This window comes from Sorex araneus, chromosome 1 (assembly GCF_027595985.1).
Source record: "Sorex araneus isolate mSorAra2 chromosome 1, mSorAra2.pri, whole genome shotgun sequence".
Taxonomy (NCBI): Eukaryota; Metazoa; Chordata; class Mammalia; order Eulipotyphla; family Soricidae; genus Sorex; species Sorex araneus.
In genome coordinates, this window is record NC_073302.1 from 369,065,071 (window position 1) to 369,081,007 (window position 15,937).

A 15,937-nucleotide genomic window follows, 5' to 3' on the forward strand; every position below is an offset into this window, starting at 1 on the left:
TCTCATTTCATTGTCATTACAATGTCGGTAAGGGAAAAAATTCCCAAAGAATGCTGAATTCCCAAAGAAAGAAAAACAATATTTTTCAAGAACCTGCCTTTACTATGTCATTTCACTTAAAGTTGATATTTCTAAGAACCTATCAATGATGTTAAATGAGGACTTACTGCATTCACATGCTGGTGCTTTGCGAAAATATTGCCAGCACATGCAGCTTCAAATATTACTACATGCTCCTTCTCCCTCTTCCTCTCTCTGTCTCTGTCTCTGTCTCTGTCTTTCTTTCCCCCCCGCCTCCCACTCTCTCTCTCCTTATCTCTGTCTCTGTCTCTCTCCCTGTCTCTGTTTCTGTCTCTGTCTCTCTCTCATACCTCCAGCATCATCTTCTGAGACTGCTTACTCTGCTTGCTACTAAATTCACATTTTTCTGTGAAGCTTTCTGGAAAGATTTTCCACATGCACCTCCCCTCCCCCCACCCCTACCAGATATGCACTTTCCTGTTTCTTGCTACCTTTCTGCACAAAATCATAGTGTTCTTTGTATTCCCTCCTGACAGTAACACTTGAATTCACATTTCTGTTTGAGATAGGTCATTAGAAATTTCTTTATTCGATCAAGTCATTATATGTCACTGTAAGTCATTTTTTAAAGAATTTGATCAAAAGCAATGCACAATTTGTGCTGTACAGAAAATGTATCTTTCCTAATTAAGTTCCTAGACATTCCTCCTAAATATTACTATTATGATGTACTTGTATATAATATATATACATATGTATATATATGCTGCTTTTTGAATTGTTTGCAAACTCTGATTAATAAAATTTTATGCTTCTCCCAGTCTACTTAATAAACTTTTCCACCATATTTCCTGCAGTATTGGAGGTCTTCTGCTAATAATACCCCATAGTAATTTTCCAGTTGTCAAAAAAATTATCTTAAGATCTTCTTAGCTGTGTATTTGTACACGGAATGATCTGGTGGAGCAAAAGAATTAGGTTGTGTCCTGTTATTTTTAGTCCACTCCATATCACTTCCCTCTTACTGCCAGGGTGGTTCCTGGCTAACTTTCCCATGAGTTTTTAACCTCTTGCTACGCTTATGTAACAGGAAACAGGCTGTCAGGAACAAATTGTGGCATATCAGGAGCACGCTTTAGTGGCAAATATTTTAGTTCGCTATGCCCTTCGTGCTCTTCAAGTAGACTGATAAACTGTCTTAACGTTTGTCTCTGAGCACAGCTGAATTTAATCTGTTCCTAGATTTCAAAAACAGATTTTTCAGTCTGGAGAAAGCAAAGCCTTTTGCCAGGACCACCATCTCATCCACAGGAGAAAAAATGAACTTATCATAGAGTGAACTCTGCAGTGGTCATGTCCTGGGATTGCGGATTTAAGTATATCTTCACTTTTTCTCCAACTTTTAAGGCAGGAGTGATGTGCAAACTTCAGGAGAGAGATGATATCGGACGGATTGAACTGGTTCAGAAGCTGGCAAGAGACAACTGTCAGTGTCTGCAGACAGAGAAAAAAGAACAGGAGAAATCTGAACACGTAAGCTCTTTTACTTCTGGGGGTGTAAGTTTGAAGGGATGGAAGATATCTCTGCCTGGCTGTATGTTTGAAGGAAAGAATGCATTGAATTGTTTATATTTTGGGTTTTTTCCCCCTCTTTGGCTGCTTACAGCTCTAAGTCAGTGGTTTATCATGCTCGATTTATAAGAGAACTCTTCTGAGAAATGAATCATATAGAGACTGCAGGAAAAAGCAAATGTTTTTTTGATTTCTGATTCCAGTTTCATGGCTTTCAAGAGTGCCCGGAGGAGTGTGGCCCCAATCAGATAGCATTATCAAATAGGAATTTTGCAAAAACTTTTCCATGGACTTGTGTGTATGTGTGTGTTATCGGTGGGGTTGAACTGACCAAACAAAAATGTACCCATGAAAAGAAGAGAAAAACATGTTCCTGATGTTCTCTCCAAGTGGGGGAGAGTCAGAGGGGAGTTTTCCCCCATATCTTAGGAGTGTTTGTGTTCCAACAAGAGTTATATTGTTTGGATGTAGTTAAACCAAAGGAAAAGGACGCTCTGCGCGGCCTTCCTGAAAGCAGTTATTCAGATGGCCTTCAAGCTAAGACCACTACTCTCCTCAGAGACAATGGGGCATCTTTCCTCGGCTAGACATTGTTTTCCATGGACTGCGGCTTGTTGTTTTTAAGCCGGCACTCTCTCCGTGGCCGCCGAACCCTCTAGATCGTTCGTGCAAGGGGAAAATTCCTCAGTGCTTATAAACATGTTTTTCTCTGACTCTTTTTTTTTTTGCCTCCCCCTTGGAATTTTATTTTCAACCTTCCCAAGAAGGAAAAAATTGCTTCATGCTCTTTCTGCTCCAGGACCATCCGTGCAGAAGTAGTCAGTGTGTGTGGGGGGGGGGGGGCAGAAGAGGTGAGTCTTTGGAGGCAGGCAGCTGTTTAAGAGTCTAGCGCAGCCCTGGCTGCAACGTCCAGCTGTGCCGATTGGCGTCTGGAGGGGGAGAATAACGGAGCATTTCCACAGTCTTGTCACTGAAATATTTTAGGAATGGCTGTTGACTCTAAGTTTGAATAGAGGGCTCCAGGGTCTCCACCTTGCTAGATCCCCTCCCAAAGCTTCAGAACTTGGTCAAATGGATTGAAAGTGCCTTGGATGGTCACAGGATCTGTCTGCCTCCTAACCTCTCTCCTCCTTAGAGTATTTGGATAGCGTTGTGTGCGCTTTGAATTTCTCAAAACAATGTCCCTTCGGATGCATTTTAATCAGGAGAGCAACAGTTTTCCAAGGCTGCGTTTTACTTATTTCAAGGTGCATGTTGCCCCCCACATTTTGGTAGATGAGAAAGCAGGATGATTCTGTTCAGTTGCTAGTATGACAACATGTCACAGTTAAATTGCGAGCATATTTCCCCCTTGGTCTTTAAAATGAGTGATGTCTTTTATAATGGATTGAATATTTAAGTTAATGAAATAGAAACAGCCTGAGAACAGGTCATAATCTTTCAAAATTAAACCATTGATAAGTATCACTTTGCCAAGGTTGGAAATCATCAGCTCTATCCCACAACTTTCTGCAACTTTATAGAAGTACTTGTGTTTCCTTTGTCTTATATTTAGTTCAATCCAGAATGTTCTAGGTACAGCAAATGAAAATATGATTACACTTCAGATACATAACAATATAAATCCAAATTTGATGATGATAATTGTAAAGCTTCAACAAGGAACAGAATTTAGTGGGAGAAGATGTATCCCTTTCCTCTGGTTATTTACTTTATGTTATCCTTAAACATTTTCGAGTGTAAATGAAAACAGTAGAGTAGTTTTTGTTTGGTTAGTTTTTGTTTGGGAGCCATACCCGATGGTGCTCAGGGCTTACTCCTGACTGACTCGGGGATCACTCCTGGTGGGGTTTGGGAACCACATATGGTATTGGGGATTAAACCTAGGTGGGCTGTGTGCAGGACGTGTGCTCTACCTGCTGTACTGTCTCCCCACCCTCAATAGTTAGGATTATTTTTCCTGGATGTCTTAATATGAATGCATTAACATCCATGGTCCTGAATGTTTGTGCTTCTCAGGCGAAAGATAGCCCATTGATAAGCATTGGAATGATGGCCCTTTCTAGGTAGACTTCTCCTATAAACTTCTCTTTTCTGTGGTGTTGTCCTCAGTCTTCATACCAGTTAAACTATTTTTTCCATTTTATTTATTTATTTGTTTGTTTATTTATTTATTTTATTACTGAGTCACCGTGAGGGTACAGTTATAGATTTACATATTTTCGTGCTTGTGTTTCAGTCATACAATGTTCAAGTACCCATCCCTCCACCAGTGCCCATTCTCCACCACCGATGATCCCAGTATCCCTCCCACCCCCCAATCCCATCCCTCCCCCACCCTTCCTCTGTGGCAGGGCATTCCCCTTTGTTCTCTCTCTCCTTTTGGGTGTTGTGGTTTGCAATAGGGGTATTGAGTGGCCATCGTGTTCAATCTATAGTCTACTTTCAGCTCTCATCTCCCATCCCAAGAGGGTCCTCCAACCACACTTTACTTGGTGTTCCCTTCTCTATCTGAACTGCCTTTTCCCCTAGCATGTGAGGCCAGCTTCCAAGCCATGTAGCAAACCTCCTGGTCCTTATTTCTATGATTCTTGAGTGTTAGTTACTTTATATTACTTTATATTCCACAGATGAGTGCAATCTTTCTATGTCTGTCTCTCTCTGACTCATTTCACTTAGCATGATACATACCAGTTAAACTAATCAACTTTCATAGTTGACATTTCTATAGAAACCCCACCAATAGGATTACTTGATATAGATGTTTGCACTTCTTATAGTAATTTATTAGGAATCCAAACCATGTTAGATCCTCTGACCAGCCTGTCTTAAGCACTTGATGCATGTAAGTCTTCACTTATAGGCATCAGGTTCACAGCATTCAGGAGACAGGAGCAGCATTCCCATTCTCCTGCCCTTGCTTCCCTTCCAATAGTGGCCACCTGCCCATCCTGTGAAATCTCAGCTGCAGCACACAGCATGTACAGAGGAAACCGCAGTTTACTCAGTGTAAACCTCAATCTGCAGTTTCCTTTGCTTGTTACAACAGCAACAATAAGTACCAAACCCTGGAGTTCCAAGCAGATTTCCTTTCTTTTATGCTTGTAAAGCACTTTATCTGTTTCACCTACAACTCCTGGGCTAAGTGGACCGAGGTAAAATTTGAGTTAACACCCAAGCAGTAGATGAAGTCATTCTGTTTTCCTCAACTGCTCTGCTTCTCCAGTTCCATGATGCCGCATCCCTTTTTATATCAGTGCACCCAAATGAGAAAGCGACTTTGAATAACCACGGCATATGTGAGGCTCGACTTTGATAAAATAAACTTGCTGCTGGTACATGTCATTATAAATCAACTTACTGCTTTCAGAGTAGAAGTAACTAGCATTTCCTTAAATTGGTAAAAAACATGATTATAAAGGCATGCAATTAGGAAACCCTTCATTCTGTGCTTTTGGTCCAAGTGATTTTGCACTTTTAACTCAAAGTTAAATGCTCAATTATCACTCACGAAGCTCTTGTTTTTTTCTATCTTCTGCTCACTGGCTTTGGCAAAATTAGCCAACTCTCATTGCTAAGTGTTGAAAATTATTTCATGAGTCCTTGAAAAATGAGACAGAAATTTGCTCTTTCTCCCAAACATCTGATTTTAGCACTTGAAAGAAATTACTTCTTATGAAAGCGTCACAGTTCCTAGTCTTTATGATTATATCAGTAGAAGAAATGTGTCCTTTGAGCCTGACCTTAAAGCATGACTAATGTCACAGAAGGGAAGGGCAAAGAGAATGTTTCTGGCAGAGGAACCAGCTGGAAGACACATAACTTGAGCCCAGACGCTTCAAGCAGCACGGAGGAGGGTGGGCTGATGGAGGCTGGGATTCAATTGTGAAAGACTCTAAACCACCCTAGAAAGTTTGGGCTTGCCTTTCTGGCAGTGACAAGCCACCAAGGAAGGGAATTGGCATTATCAGATGTGGTCTTGCTAGATCTCTCTGCCATTGATTTCAAGGAGGAAAAACTAAGTGTGCAGAGGAAAGCTTTGGAGAGAACCTTTAGAAAGTTGTAGGGGTTAGATGAGAGCTATAGAAGGGGTGTTAGCAATGGGAAATGACAAGCCATAGATGTTGGGAGTCATTTTGATGGTAAATTGCATGTGACTGACCCAGGTACCACATATGGTCCCACAAGCAACCACCAGAAGTGATCACAGACCACAGAACACAGAGCCAAAAGTAAGCTCTAACCATCGCCCCCTCCCCCTCAAAAAACAAGTTGAGGAAAATTATTCTTAGTGGAAGAATAGTATCAGGCTGTACACATCTCCAGGCCTTAAGGTAATCAATGTCTTACAGAGCTTTTTGCAAAGGCGATCAATCGTTCTGGTGCTAACAAAAAAAAAAAGTACAGTTTCCCCCTCAACAAAAACCAAATCATTCCATGTCACTAGAGAATACCAAAAGCATAGTGAGGAGGGGAGAAAATGGCAACAGAGAGGCAGAGGAAGTGGGAAGCAAGATTGGGACCAAATTATGGAGAATTTTGAGGGCTGAGAAGTTTCACTCCGTTCTAAAAATAATAGGCAGTCATTGACTGCTTGGTGTTGTGAGTTTTCTATAAAAAATGATGTGTCAGTTGAGGGATAGAACAGGGGTCCTGGCACTTTTCCTGCATGCAGCTGAATCTGATTTAATCCCTGGCATCATATACAATTCCTTGAGCACCATCAGGAGTGATCCCTGAGAACAGCCAGGTGTGGCCCCCAACACCAAACAAACAGAAAGGGACGAGGGGACTTCTGTTTGGTTAGTCATGTTATTCCAGTTTGACAGAGTAGAAACTGAGAAGTTACAGAGCAGAGTTGGCCTGTGAGCACAAGCTCTGGTCAGATCAGCTCTGGAGCACTATCTAAGGAGATTGCCATTCTTTGGCCAGTCCTCCTGAGAGGACAGCAAGCAAGATGGCAGGAAAGCAAGGTGAGGTGGCAGCAAGACAGTGTTCTGAGGAGGAAGGGATGACCTAGATGCAGCCCTGAGGGCAGGAGATTGGAGAACATGTGCAAGGGGACTGTGGCAGAGGAGACGGGAAAGGGGCAATGGGAAGAATACTTGGGATGCATCTGAGCTTAGATTTATAAAGCACTGGCCCTGTTCACTCTCCAGATTAGTGAGATGGTCATGCTGCACGTTCTATCTGTAGAACCTGCTTTTTGCAGTACACTGGGCAGTTCATCAAAAAAAAAAAAAAAAAAAAAAAACCAGAAATGTGGCTTTTAGAATAGAAATACCTGCCCCTAGCTGAAACACCGGCAGCCAGAATATTACAGTTCTGGCAATGAGGGTCTGTAGGTATCTGTGAAAGCTAGGCTCAGCAAATCCTTCCCGAGAGACCCCATCTCTGCCACACACACCCCCTCCTGCTTTTCTTCAGTTCCTTTGTTAAGTCTGGGGCCCCACCCTACTTCCTTCCCCTTTTCTAATTCACTCCTAAAGCCTGGGTGGGAAGGGGATTTCTGCGTGTTCCGAAACTGAATCTTTGCAGAGTCTGCTGCCAGGGACAGGGTCTGTATCACTCAGCCTCAGCCGGAATTTCCTTTCCCTGTTTCCTGGAACCTCATCCTGGATTTCTGCCTGCGTCAACCAGCTCCTGATTTGCAAGGGGGTCGGGGGAGGGGAGAGGGGGGAGAGGCCCGGAGTATTCTTGATGCTATCACTTCTAGCTCCCATGCTAAACATTAGTTAGGCTCTGCAATTTCCCAACTTCCATTTGGTTGGCTGCTCAATTTTTTTTAACTATAAATATAAAGTAAAGGTCTTTCCCCTCCTGCCCCCCGTACACTCTAATTGAAATTAATTTTTAAAAATCCATTATTTTTTCATTCCATGTTCAAATTTGTGCTCTGCATCAAGACAGATAGGATTAAAGACAATGTGGGCGTTACCGGTAATTTCGTTGAAACCAAAAAACTACTTAAAGGCAAATAGAATGTTGTAACTGGAATGTTGCTGTAACCAACAGTAATTCTGATACAATTATATATAATAATTATAAAAAGATAGCACCTCAGTGCCACCAGGAAAGTGAAAAATGGTCATGTTAAAAAAAATGTTGGGGCTGGTGTGATAGCACAGTGTGTAGGTCGTTTGCCTTGCACTCGGCTGACCCGGATTCAATTCCCAGCATCCCATATGGTCTCCCAAGCACCACCAGGAGTAATTCCTGAGTGAATGAGCCAGGAGTGACCCCTGAGCATCACTGGGTATGGCCCAAAAAGCAAAAAAAAAAAAAAAGTTTTTCTTCGTAACAAAGTCCTGAGTGTGTGATTTAGGTATAGAAGCAGCTTTTATAGACAATATTGCTCCTTGGTTGAATTGTTTTGGTTCATTTTTAATCAGGATTAATATGGCCACAGAGTTACACAAAGCAGTAGAAGATAGTTTCGGCCCCTAAGACAAGCTAGCTTGGAAAAAATTATATATATAAAAACAAAAAACAGGGAACCATTCAAGACAGTGGTAAATGAAGTGATTCATTTCTCAGACATCCAGAGAAAGGGAACTACCTCTAGTAAATATATTCCACAATTACAGCAATCCATGTTCTTCTTTATTCTACAGCAGACTTCACACCTTGGGTTCACTTCTTGCGCTCTTTAAATTCTGGTTTATTGGAGACCGTTTTCCTCCAGGAAAATGGCAGCTCAGCTGAGGATGGAGGCCGGCGCCGTGCTCAGGCTGTCTGGTCCAGCCATCTGCTCATCAGCTGTATTTTTAGGTTTCTGCAAGAAGCCCATTGCAAGTGCCGGCATTTTCAAAAAGTACTTTCAGCATTTTTAAAGAGAGGGGAATTTGTCATTATGCTGTTTGTTTATTTCTGAAGATATTCAAATTTCTTCTAAAAGGCCCAATTAAAGAAAAATTGATAACTAGAGTTATCAAACTTCCATTCTCAAAGGAGCCTGTGTTCTCCCCATCATAGATACTGCATCCTGGGTTTATCCATAATTTATTTTCATAATATTTAAATAGTTGTATTATCCCTTATGCTTGAGAGATCATTAAAGGGGGGAAGTACTAAAACTTTTGTAAAATTTTTCACTTTGGGTTTTGTGCCTTTGGGGGGTAACTCTCACCCACACCCCAGTGACCCTCTGGTCTCCCTGGTCCTCAAGGACTGGTCTGCATAGATATAACAAAAGAAAACTTTTAGGCCAGAGAGGTTGTACAGTAGGTAGGGCACTTGCCTTGCATGAAGGCTATGCTAATTCAATTCCCAGGGCCCCCCAAATTAGCATGAAGGCTATGCTAATTCAATTTCCTGAGCCCCTCTGGAAGTGATCCCTGAGCACAGAGCCAGGAGTAAGCCGTGTACCACCAGGTGTGACTCCCAAACAAAAACAATCAAAAGTAATTCTTTATAGGGTGATCAGATCTATAGAGGTCTGATCAGTAACTGTGAAAATCTTGAGTAATTTGGGTTTGAAGAGACAGCACAGTGGGTAAGCATTTGCCTTGCACATGGTCAACCCAAGTTTGATCCCTGGCATCCCATATGGTGTCCCAGCACTGCGAGGAGTAATTCCTGAGTGCATAGCCAGGAGTAACCCCTGAGCATTTCTGGGTGTGACTTAAAAAAGCCAAAACAAAGAAAGAAAGGGAGGGAGGGAGAGAGGGAGGAAGAAGGGAGGGAAGGAGGAAAGAAGGAAGAAAGAAAATCATGAGTAATTTGCTTTTATTAGGGCCATAGAAGGGAGATGTTCAGACAAAATGAGAGGGAAAAGATAGAGAGTACTTAATGGTAATTGTGTACTTCTGAGGCGTGAAGAAATAAAATCCTGAAGAGTGAGAGTAATCAAGGAGCAGAGAGACAGCAGCCTGGGAGGAGTGAACGCTCTGTGAGAGGCTGAGTGTGTGGGGTCTTGTGAAGTGTGTGCTATGTGAATGCTATGGAAGCTTGTCACAGGGAACCCCACTCACCCAGTGAGACCGAACATGTATGTGTCCCTGAGGAAAATGCAGAGTGCAGGGCAGGGAAGAATGCATGCCTGGCATGCACAAAGCCTGGAGTTTGATCCCAGCGCCTTATCACCCTTAAGCATCACTGGGTGTAGTCCTGGTGACCTCCACAAAGACCACTTAGGAGCGCCTCTCCTCTGTTAAGCAGTTCAGGATCTGAAGGGTCAGAAGAGTTTTACTAAGGGAAATGAGATAGCCAGGCACTCCGGGCCAAGCAAGACACTCATGGTGCCGTGACAATGCAGAGAGAGGACTCTGTGACTCTCGAAGCAGAACTGCGTGGCCAGAACTGAAGGGAACCTGGCTGGGGGCTGCGCACAGAGGCAGCAGCGCTGAGAAGGGAGGCACAGGGGGTGCAGGCCTTGCAGGAGTGGCCAGAAGTCCTGAGTTCAGAGGAAAAGTGGGTTCTTGAAAAGAATCGAAGCAAGACAGGGGTGAGCATGAGATCCCAGTGTTTGAAATCCCTCTGCTGCAGCGTGGAGAAGGTTCGGCAGGGGAAGAATGGGTCCCACCTACGCCTTTCCAAGCTTCCCTACTCTCCTTCCCCATCCGTGTCACTGGATTCCCATGAAGCTGCAGTAACTAGCATAAGCCTTGGGGTTTGCTCACAGGAGCTCAAGTCTAAGGTCATGAGCTGAAGTCTCTGTGACACCAGACTATCCAAGTACTAACTCATTTGCTTTCCCTACATGGGCCACTACCCTCCTGTCACCTTTCTTCCCAAATCAGACTTCAAAACAAACCTGTTTTTGTGGGAATCAATGTTGAACCTAGGTGTTTGATTAACACCATATAGTCATATGTGTTCACTTTTTTCTGTTCTCTGGTAGTCACACCCGGCTGTGTTCGGGGCTTATGTCTGGTTCTGCATTCAGGAATCATTTCTTGCAGGGTTCAGGGAACCGTATGTGGTGCTGAGGAACAAACCCGGGTTAGCAGTGTGCAAGGCAATACTACCTGTACTATCTCTCTGGTTCCTGTATGTTTACTTTAAATCCATTTTCTCTTTGATATTCATCTCATATAAATTTGAAGTTTTGTGATCCCTGCTTTATTCAGATACTTGAGCTGATAAAAAGTAAGGAAAAGGAGTTTATCAAAACTTTCCATATAGGATACAAAGAACTCACTTTTCTTTTTGCAATGGGAAGTGGGTGGAAAGGAAAAATTTTCCATCTGGCATATAGCAGTCCTAAATGTTGTTTTAAGATAGCAAAAATAGAAGATTGCTGAAAATATCATAACAGAACATAACAGACTGTGGGCAAATGTACAATACAGATTTTTCTAATAAAGCATGTTAAATACCCATATTTTATTTAAAACAGAACCATCTTCTTGTTTGTCATTACATAAGAACTGAAAATGTTTATTAAAGCTTCACTTCATTATCAAAGCATACAGGACTTGTTTGCATCTCTAGACTAACAATGTAGCTCTCAGAGGGACCTGAAATAGGTTTTTCTATTCTGAGATTTTATCCTTTTCTGATGTTTTCCTCCTGTGTTAAAGACATGGAGAAGTTAAGAGGTGGCCTATCTGTTCATTTAGTGAACATTTGTATGCAGTGGTATGAACCACGCTCAATTATTTTGACAAGCCCTTGTAAATATCCTCTTTGTTCAGGCTCCAGAAATGGCTGGGCATGATTGAGAGGCGCTGAGTCAGGAAAAAGGATTAGGGGCTCTCCAAGATCTGAGAAACACCTAGAGGGGAGAATAATGCTATAGAAAGATAATGAAGATGGCAGGAAGTAGTAGCTCGGGGTAGGGATTTGTAGGGAGGCTTAGGAAAACTTAATGAATCATTGGAACATACCTTGGTGCTCTTGAAGATAGGGGCTGGGGGGAATGTATCAAGGTAAAACTTCGGCCCCATCAAATTTGGTCCTGTAAAAAGAGGAGTAAGAATGGCACTTTATTTAGCTGATTTTTGAAAACTCTCATGATCTTACTTTGGCTAGGATTTATAGAGGTTAAAAGCAGCTTAATATCGATACCCTCGTGAGTAAAGAATCCTAACGGCCCCCAAATGGTGCAATGCATAATAAAATCCCAAACTGAATTTTATGGTTGACGGATGCTATCTCCCTGCTCAGTGAATTCATTGTTATCACAAGCTGGGGAATTGGGATGATGAGTTATTTTTTACAATCCATCTGAGTACTCCGGCTTTTCCTCTGAGAGTCACAGGCATTAGAAAGAACTTTAGGTATCTTGTGCCTTGACTGTTAGGGTATGAAAATTTTTACTTAAAACTTAGCTCTTGCTTAACAAAGAATTTTTTTTTTAACAGTGAGCAATAAATACTATTATGTTCATTCATTCTGTTCAAAACCCAGTCATCTGAAGGAAACATTGAACTATTTCATGGGACCGCAGAGGTAGCTCAAGATGCTGGAGTGGCGGCAGGGGCCGGTACCGGATCCGGCTCGCGCTCCACCGAGATTTGAACCGGGTGGCCATGCGTTTGCACAGCCGCTTTGCCGCTGAACAACCAGGACCCAGAGCCAGCTAGATTACTTCTGAACCCAGCAAGTGCTCGCAGCCATGTCCCCAGACTGTGAACTAAGCTTTTGTTTATGCTGCCCCAGGAAGGGAAATGATGAAATTTCCCACTTAAATCTCCATGTATTTAATTACTAAAACAGAGAAGTCCTAAACTTTATATCTCTTCATTCTCATTAGTGGAGAACTAATTATCAAATGTTTCCTTGTCAATAGGGCCATATTTTGGGGGGATAAACTCCAAGAAGAATAGTGAGTTCTGTGTTGAAACCCCAACAACAATAGTGAGTTTTGTGTTGAAATATGGAATGTGATCAAGGTAAAGAGAAAATGAAGTGAATTTTATCAGTTATGCAGGTGGGGGTGGGGGGGCGGGAGGTGTACTGGTGTTTTGGTTTGGTTTTTTTTTGGTGGTGGTGGAATATGGGCACTGATAAAAGGACAGGTGTTTAAGCATTGTATAACTGAGACATAAGCCTGAGAACTTTGTAACTTTCCACATGGTGATTCAATAAAATAAATTTTAAAAAAAAGACTCTGGAGTGGCAAGCCTCACATGTAGGAGGTCTGGATTGGACCCCCCAGTACTGCATGGTACTCTGAGCACCACCAGAAGTGATGAGCATGCCGGGAGTAGCCTCTGAACACCACCGAGTGTGGCCCCAAAGCTAACCAAAAACAAACAAACAAAAATACCCGATGGGTAATTATAATAAGAGAGGTACATTTTAGCCTTCTGAACAAAAGGCAAAATAGAACTTTTAAAATTATATTAGTATTTACCAAAGTTATTCGCATTCATTAGAAAAGTTGTGAGTTCCATCCAGAAAGATAGCCCAGGGGTTAAGGCGTTTGCTTGGCAGACAATTGGGCCCGGTTCTGTCACCACCAGCCCCACATGTTTCTCTGGGTACCCTGATGTGGAGCCCTGAAGGTCCCAGAAAACCCAGAGGCCAGGTGGCCCAGGTCATCCCCATCCGCACTGCAGTCTCAGGCGCTTGCTCGGAACCTCCAACCTCATTGGTGCAGAATCACTGTGAGGCCCCCAGAGCGCAGCCTGGAAGGTCGGGGTGGGGGTGGGGGAAATAAAAAAGGAAAGTTTTAATTTAGTGCTGTGGTTTTATCTCTGTGTTCCTGAAATTGTATTTTATGGGGCCCTAAAAGTAAGACTAGCCTGATTGTAATGACCCTTGCCCCAGATCTGCCTACTTATTATTAGTTACCCCCCTCAGAAAATTAGCACAGCTGCTCCTGAAAGCGGGTCAAATAATTCTGTCGTGAGAAAAATTAAATTAATGTGATTATCCAGTGCTTCTCACTCAGCGCCCATAGGAAAGCATCTAAAAAAATCAGCTCGATATTCAAACTTCCTGAGCTGGAGCGCTAAAAACATGGAAACCAAACGGCAATTGAAGCCGTGGAGATGATGCTATCTTCTCTCATAATTGTTATTACTGGAACTTTAAAAGACATGAGTGGCTCTCCAGAACATATTATGGCAGAGACAGGAATATCTGTGATCCAAGTTGGTGAAGATTGATAATGAGAAATTTGAGATGGAAGTTTAAACTGTGGAGTAAAGGTGGCACGGGGAAGATTTTGAATAGATCGAGCAGAATTCTCATCCTTAAAATGGAAGAGAATAACCCTTGGGAGAAAGCAGAGAGCCAGTTTTTATATCTGATTGTCTCATAAAGACTTGACTTGAATGCCAGGTGCTTGTGGACAGAAACCTTTCGTGACTTGTCAAACTATTAAATACCATTTCCATCGTAATTTAGGAGTCAAACCTGAACTTTAATCTCAAATTTAAGTAGATCCCATTTCCTATCCAGGTCAGTAAATTTCAAGTTCCTGTCCTTTCGTATTATTCATGATCTTGGCATATCAAGGAGTTCTGCACAGACCTGAGAAAACAGGCACCACGCCCTGGAAAAATCCTTGTTAATAAAAATCAGAGCAGCCCAGGAACATTCCGAATTTGCAGGTGCTTATTTTCGTGCCTGATCATCTGTTTATAGAACCCTCCCCTCCTCACTCTTCCCCTGCATCTAGCTATTTCAGAACCTCTGTGTACAAATGCAGTAAAGAGAGTTTTGTGGCTGGAGTGAGTGAGAGTACCATGGATAAGACACTTGCCTTGCACACAGCCCAACCAGGTTCTATCCCTGGCACCCCCTGTGGTCCCCTGGGCCCTCCAGAAGCAAACCCCAAGTACAGTGTCAGGAGTAAACCCTGAGCACTGCTGGGTGTGGCCCAGAAACCAAAGAGAGAAAGAATTTTGTGAGTGCCATTTTAGCCTGAACTTAACGTTCAAGACGTCTTTAATCCAGAACAGAAAGATTGGGAATATTTTCTTTTCCTTCCAGGAGTCTGGGGGACCCCAGAAAGAAAAGAAAGGTGGAATCACACTCTTCCCTATTGTAGATGATTTAGAAATAATAGAAAGTTACCGGGAAGAAAAGAAAGATTCACAATTCCCCCACCACTTCCCCCAGGCTATACTTTATCTGTAACTTTCCTGTTTTCATAACCTATCTTAGCCATTTATCCATTTGTGTGTGTATGTGTGTGTGATGGGGGGGCTGGGGGGGCCTGTGTTGAGAATGTTAGTATTAGATTAGGGTTCAAGAGACAGTATAGTGGGTAGGACGTTTGCCTTACACGCAGCAGACCCGGGTTAGATCCCCAGCTGCCCATGTGGTCCCTCAAGGTTTGCCTGCAGTGATCCCTGGGAGCAGATCCAGGAGTCAGCCCTGGGCACGGCTGTGTGGCCCCCAAAACAAAAACACAAAACCACACACATACATATACATATTCACACAAAAGAAACCCATAATGTTATGTGCTGTTATATGTGACTTTGACATACATATCTCTACAAGAGTCTCTGATTTTCTTTTCACTTTGGGGGCTGGGGGGCTCTATATAGGAGCCCCAGGTCATACTCAGTGGTTCTCAGCCAGCTGAACTGCAGGATACAGTGCTCAGCCCTGGGGTGCTGGGGACCATGCAGTGTGCTTCATGGCCTTGTGGGGCCAGGGACAGGGTTTGGGTCTGATGCCAGCACCGTGTCCATCCCCAACCCTGTCTCTTGAACTCTCTCCCTGGCCAGCGGTTTGTATTTCTTAAGAAGTTTCTCGCTGAGTAATTAATTACTGCTTACAGGTGTGCACTGTATTCATCTCAGTTACGCTTTTGAGTTTTCACTCAGTTACTTTCCATAAATCTTGTGCCAGTTTTCACTTACATCAGCAACGCCTGGAGGTCCTTGTTCTCTAAGCAGCTCACCTCTGCCTCACCTTTACTTTGACAGATTCTTAGGAAGAACTAAGAATTTTTGTAGGTTCAAGGGGGTAGGGAGCTCTTTTTTCTTTTTTTTTTTTTTGCAAATTGACATTTCCAGCAATAATATACAAATATTTACTAAGCTACCCATGGTGTATTTGATATGCCAAAAACAGTAACAAGTCTCACAATGGAGACATTACTGGTGACCACTTGAGCAAATCGATGAGCAATGGGACGACAGTGCTACAGTGCTTATATTCAGTAAGCAATCCAGTTTTCTTCTTTACCCATATTTTCCATGAGTATCTAAATCAATGAGCAATAGGATGACAGTGATACAGTGATCTCTGTTATCAGGGTATTCATTTCAATTCAAGTCATTAAATATTTGAGATTATTTTGAGTTCAGAATGTCCTGAGGAGGGCTGAGATATGGGACTCCTAAATACTGGCAAACAAAACCAAAAACAAAATATGTATCTTTCTCTTTGACTGGCAAAAACTCTTTACATATTAAGGATCCAAGTATTTGTC

The 15,937-nt window shown here is 42.6% G+C and overlaps 1 protein-coding gene across 1 annotated transcript in view; it reads left to right on the top strand.

Moving 5' to 3' along the window:
* Positions 1-15,937, top strand: part of RAPGEF5 (Rap guanine nucleotide exchange factor 5) — a 259,477-nt gene that overhangs the window by 145,644 nt on the left and 97,896 nt on the right. The window contains exon 9 of the mRNA XM_055124161.1: positions 1,429-1,554. Coding sequence (XP_054980136.1) covers positions 1,429-1,554 — 126 coding nt within the window. The remainder of the gene's footprint in view (positions 1-1,428; positions 1,555-15,937) is intronic.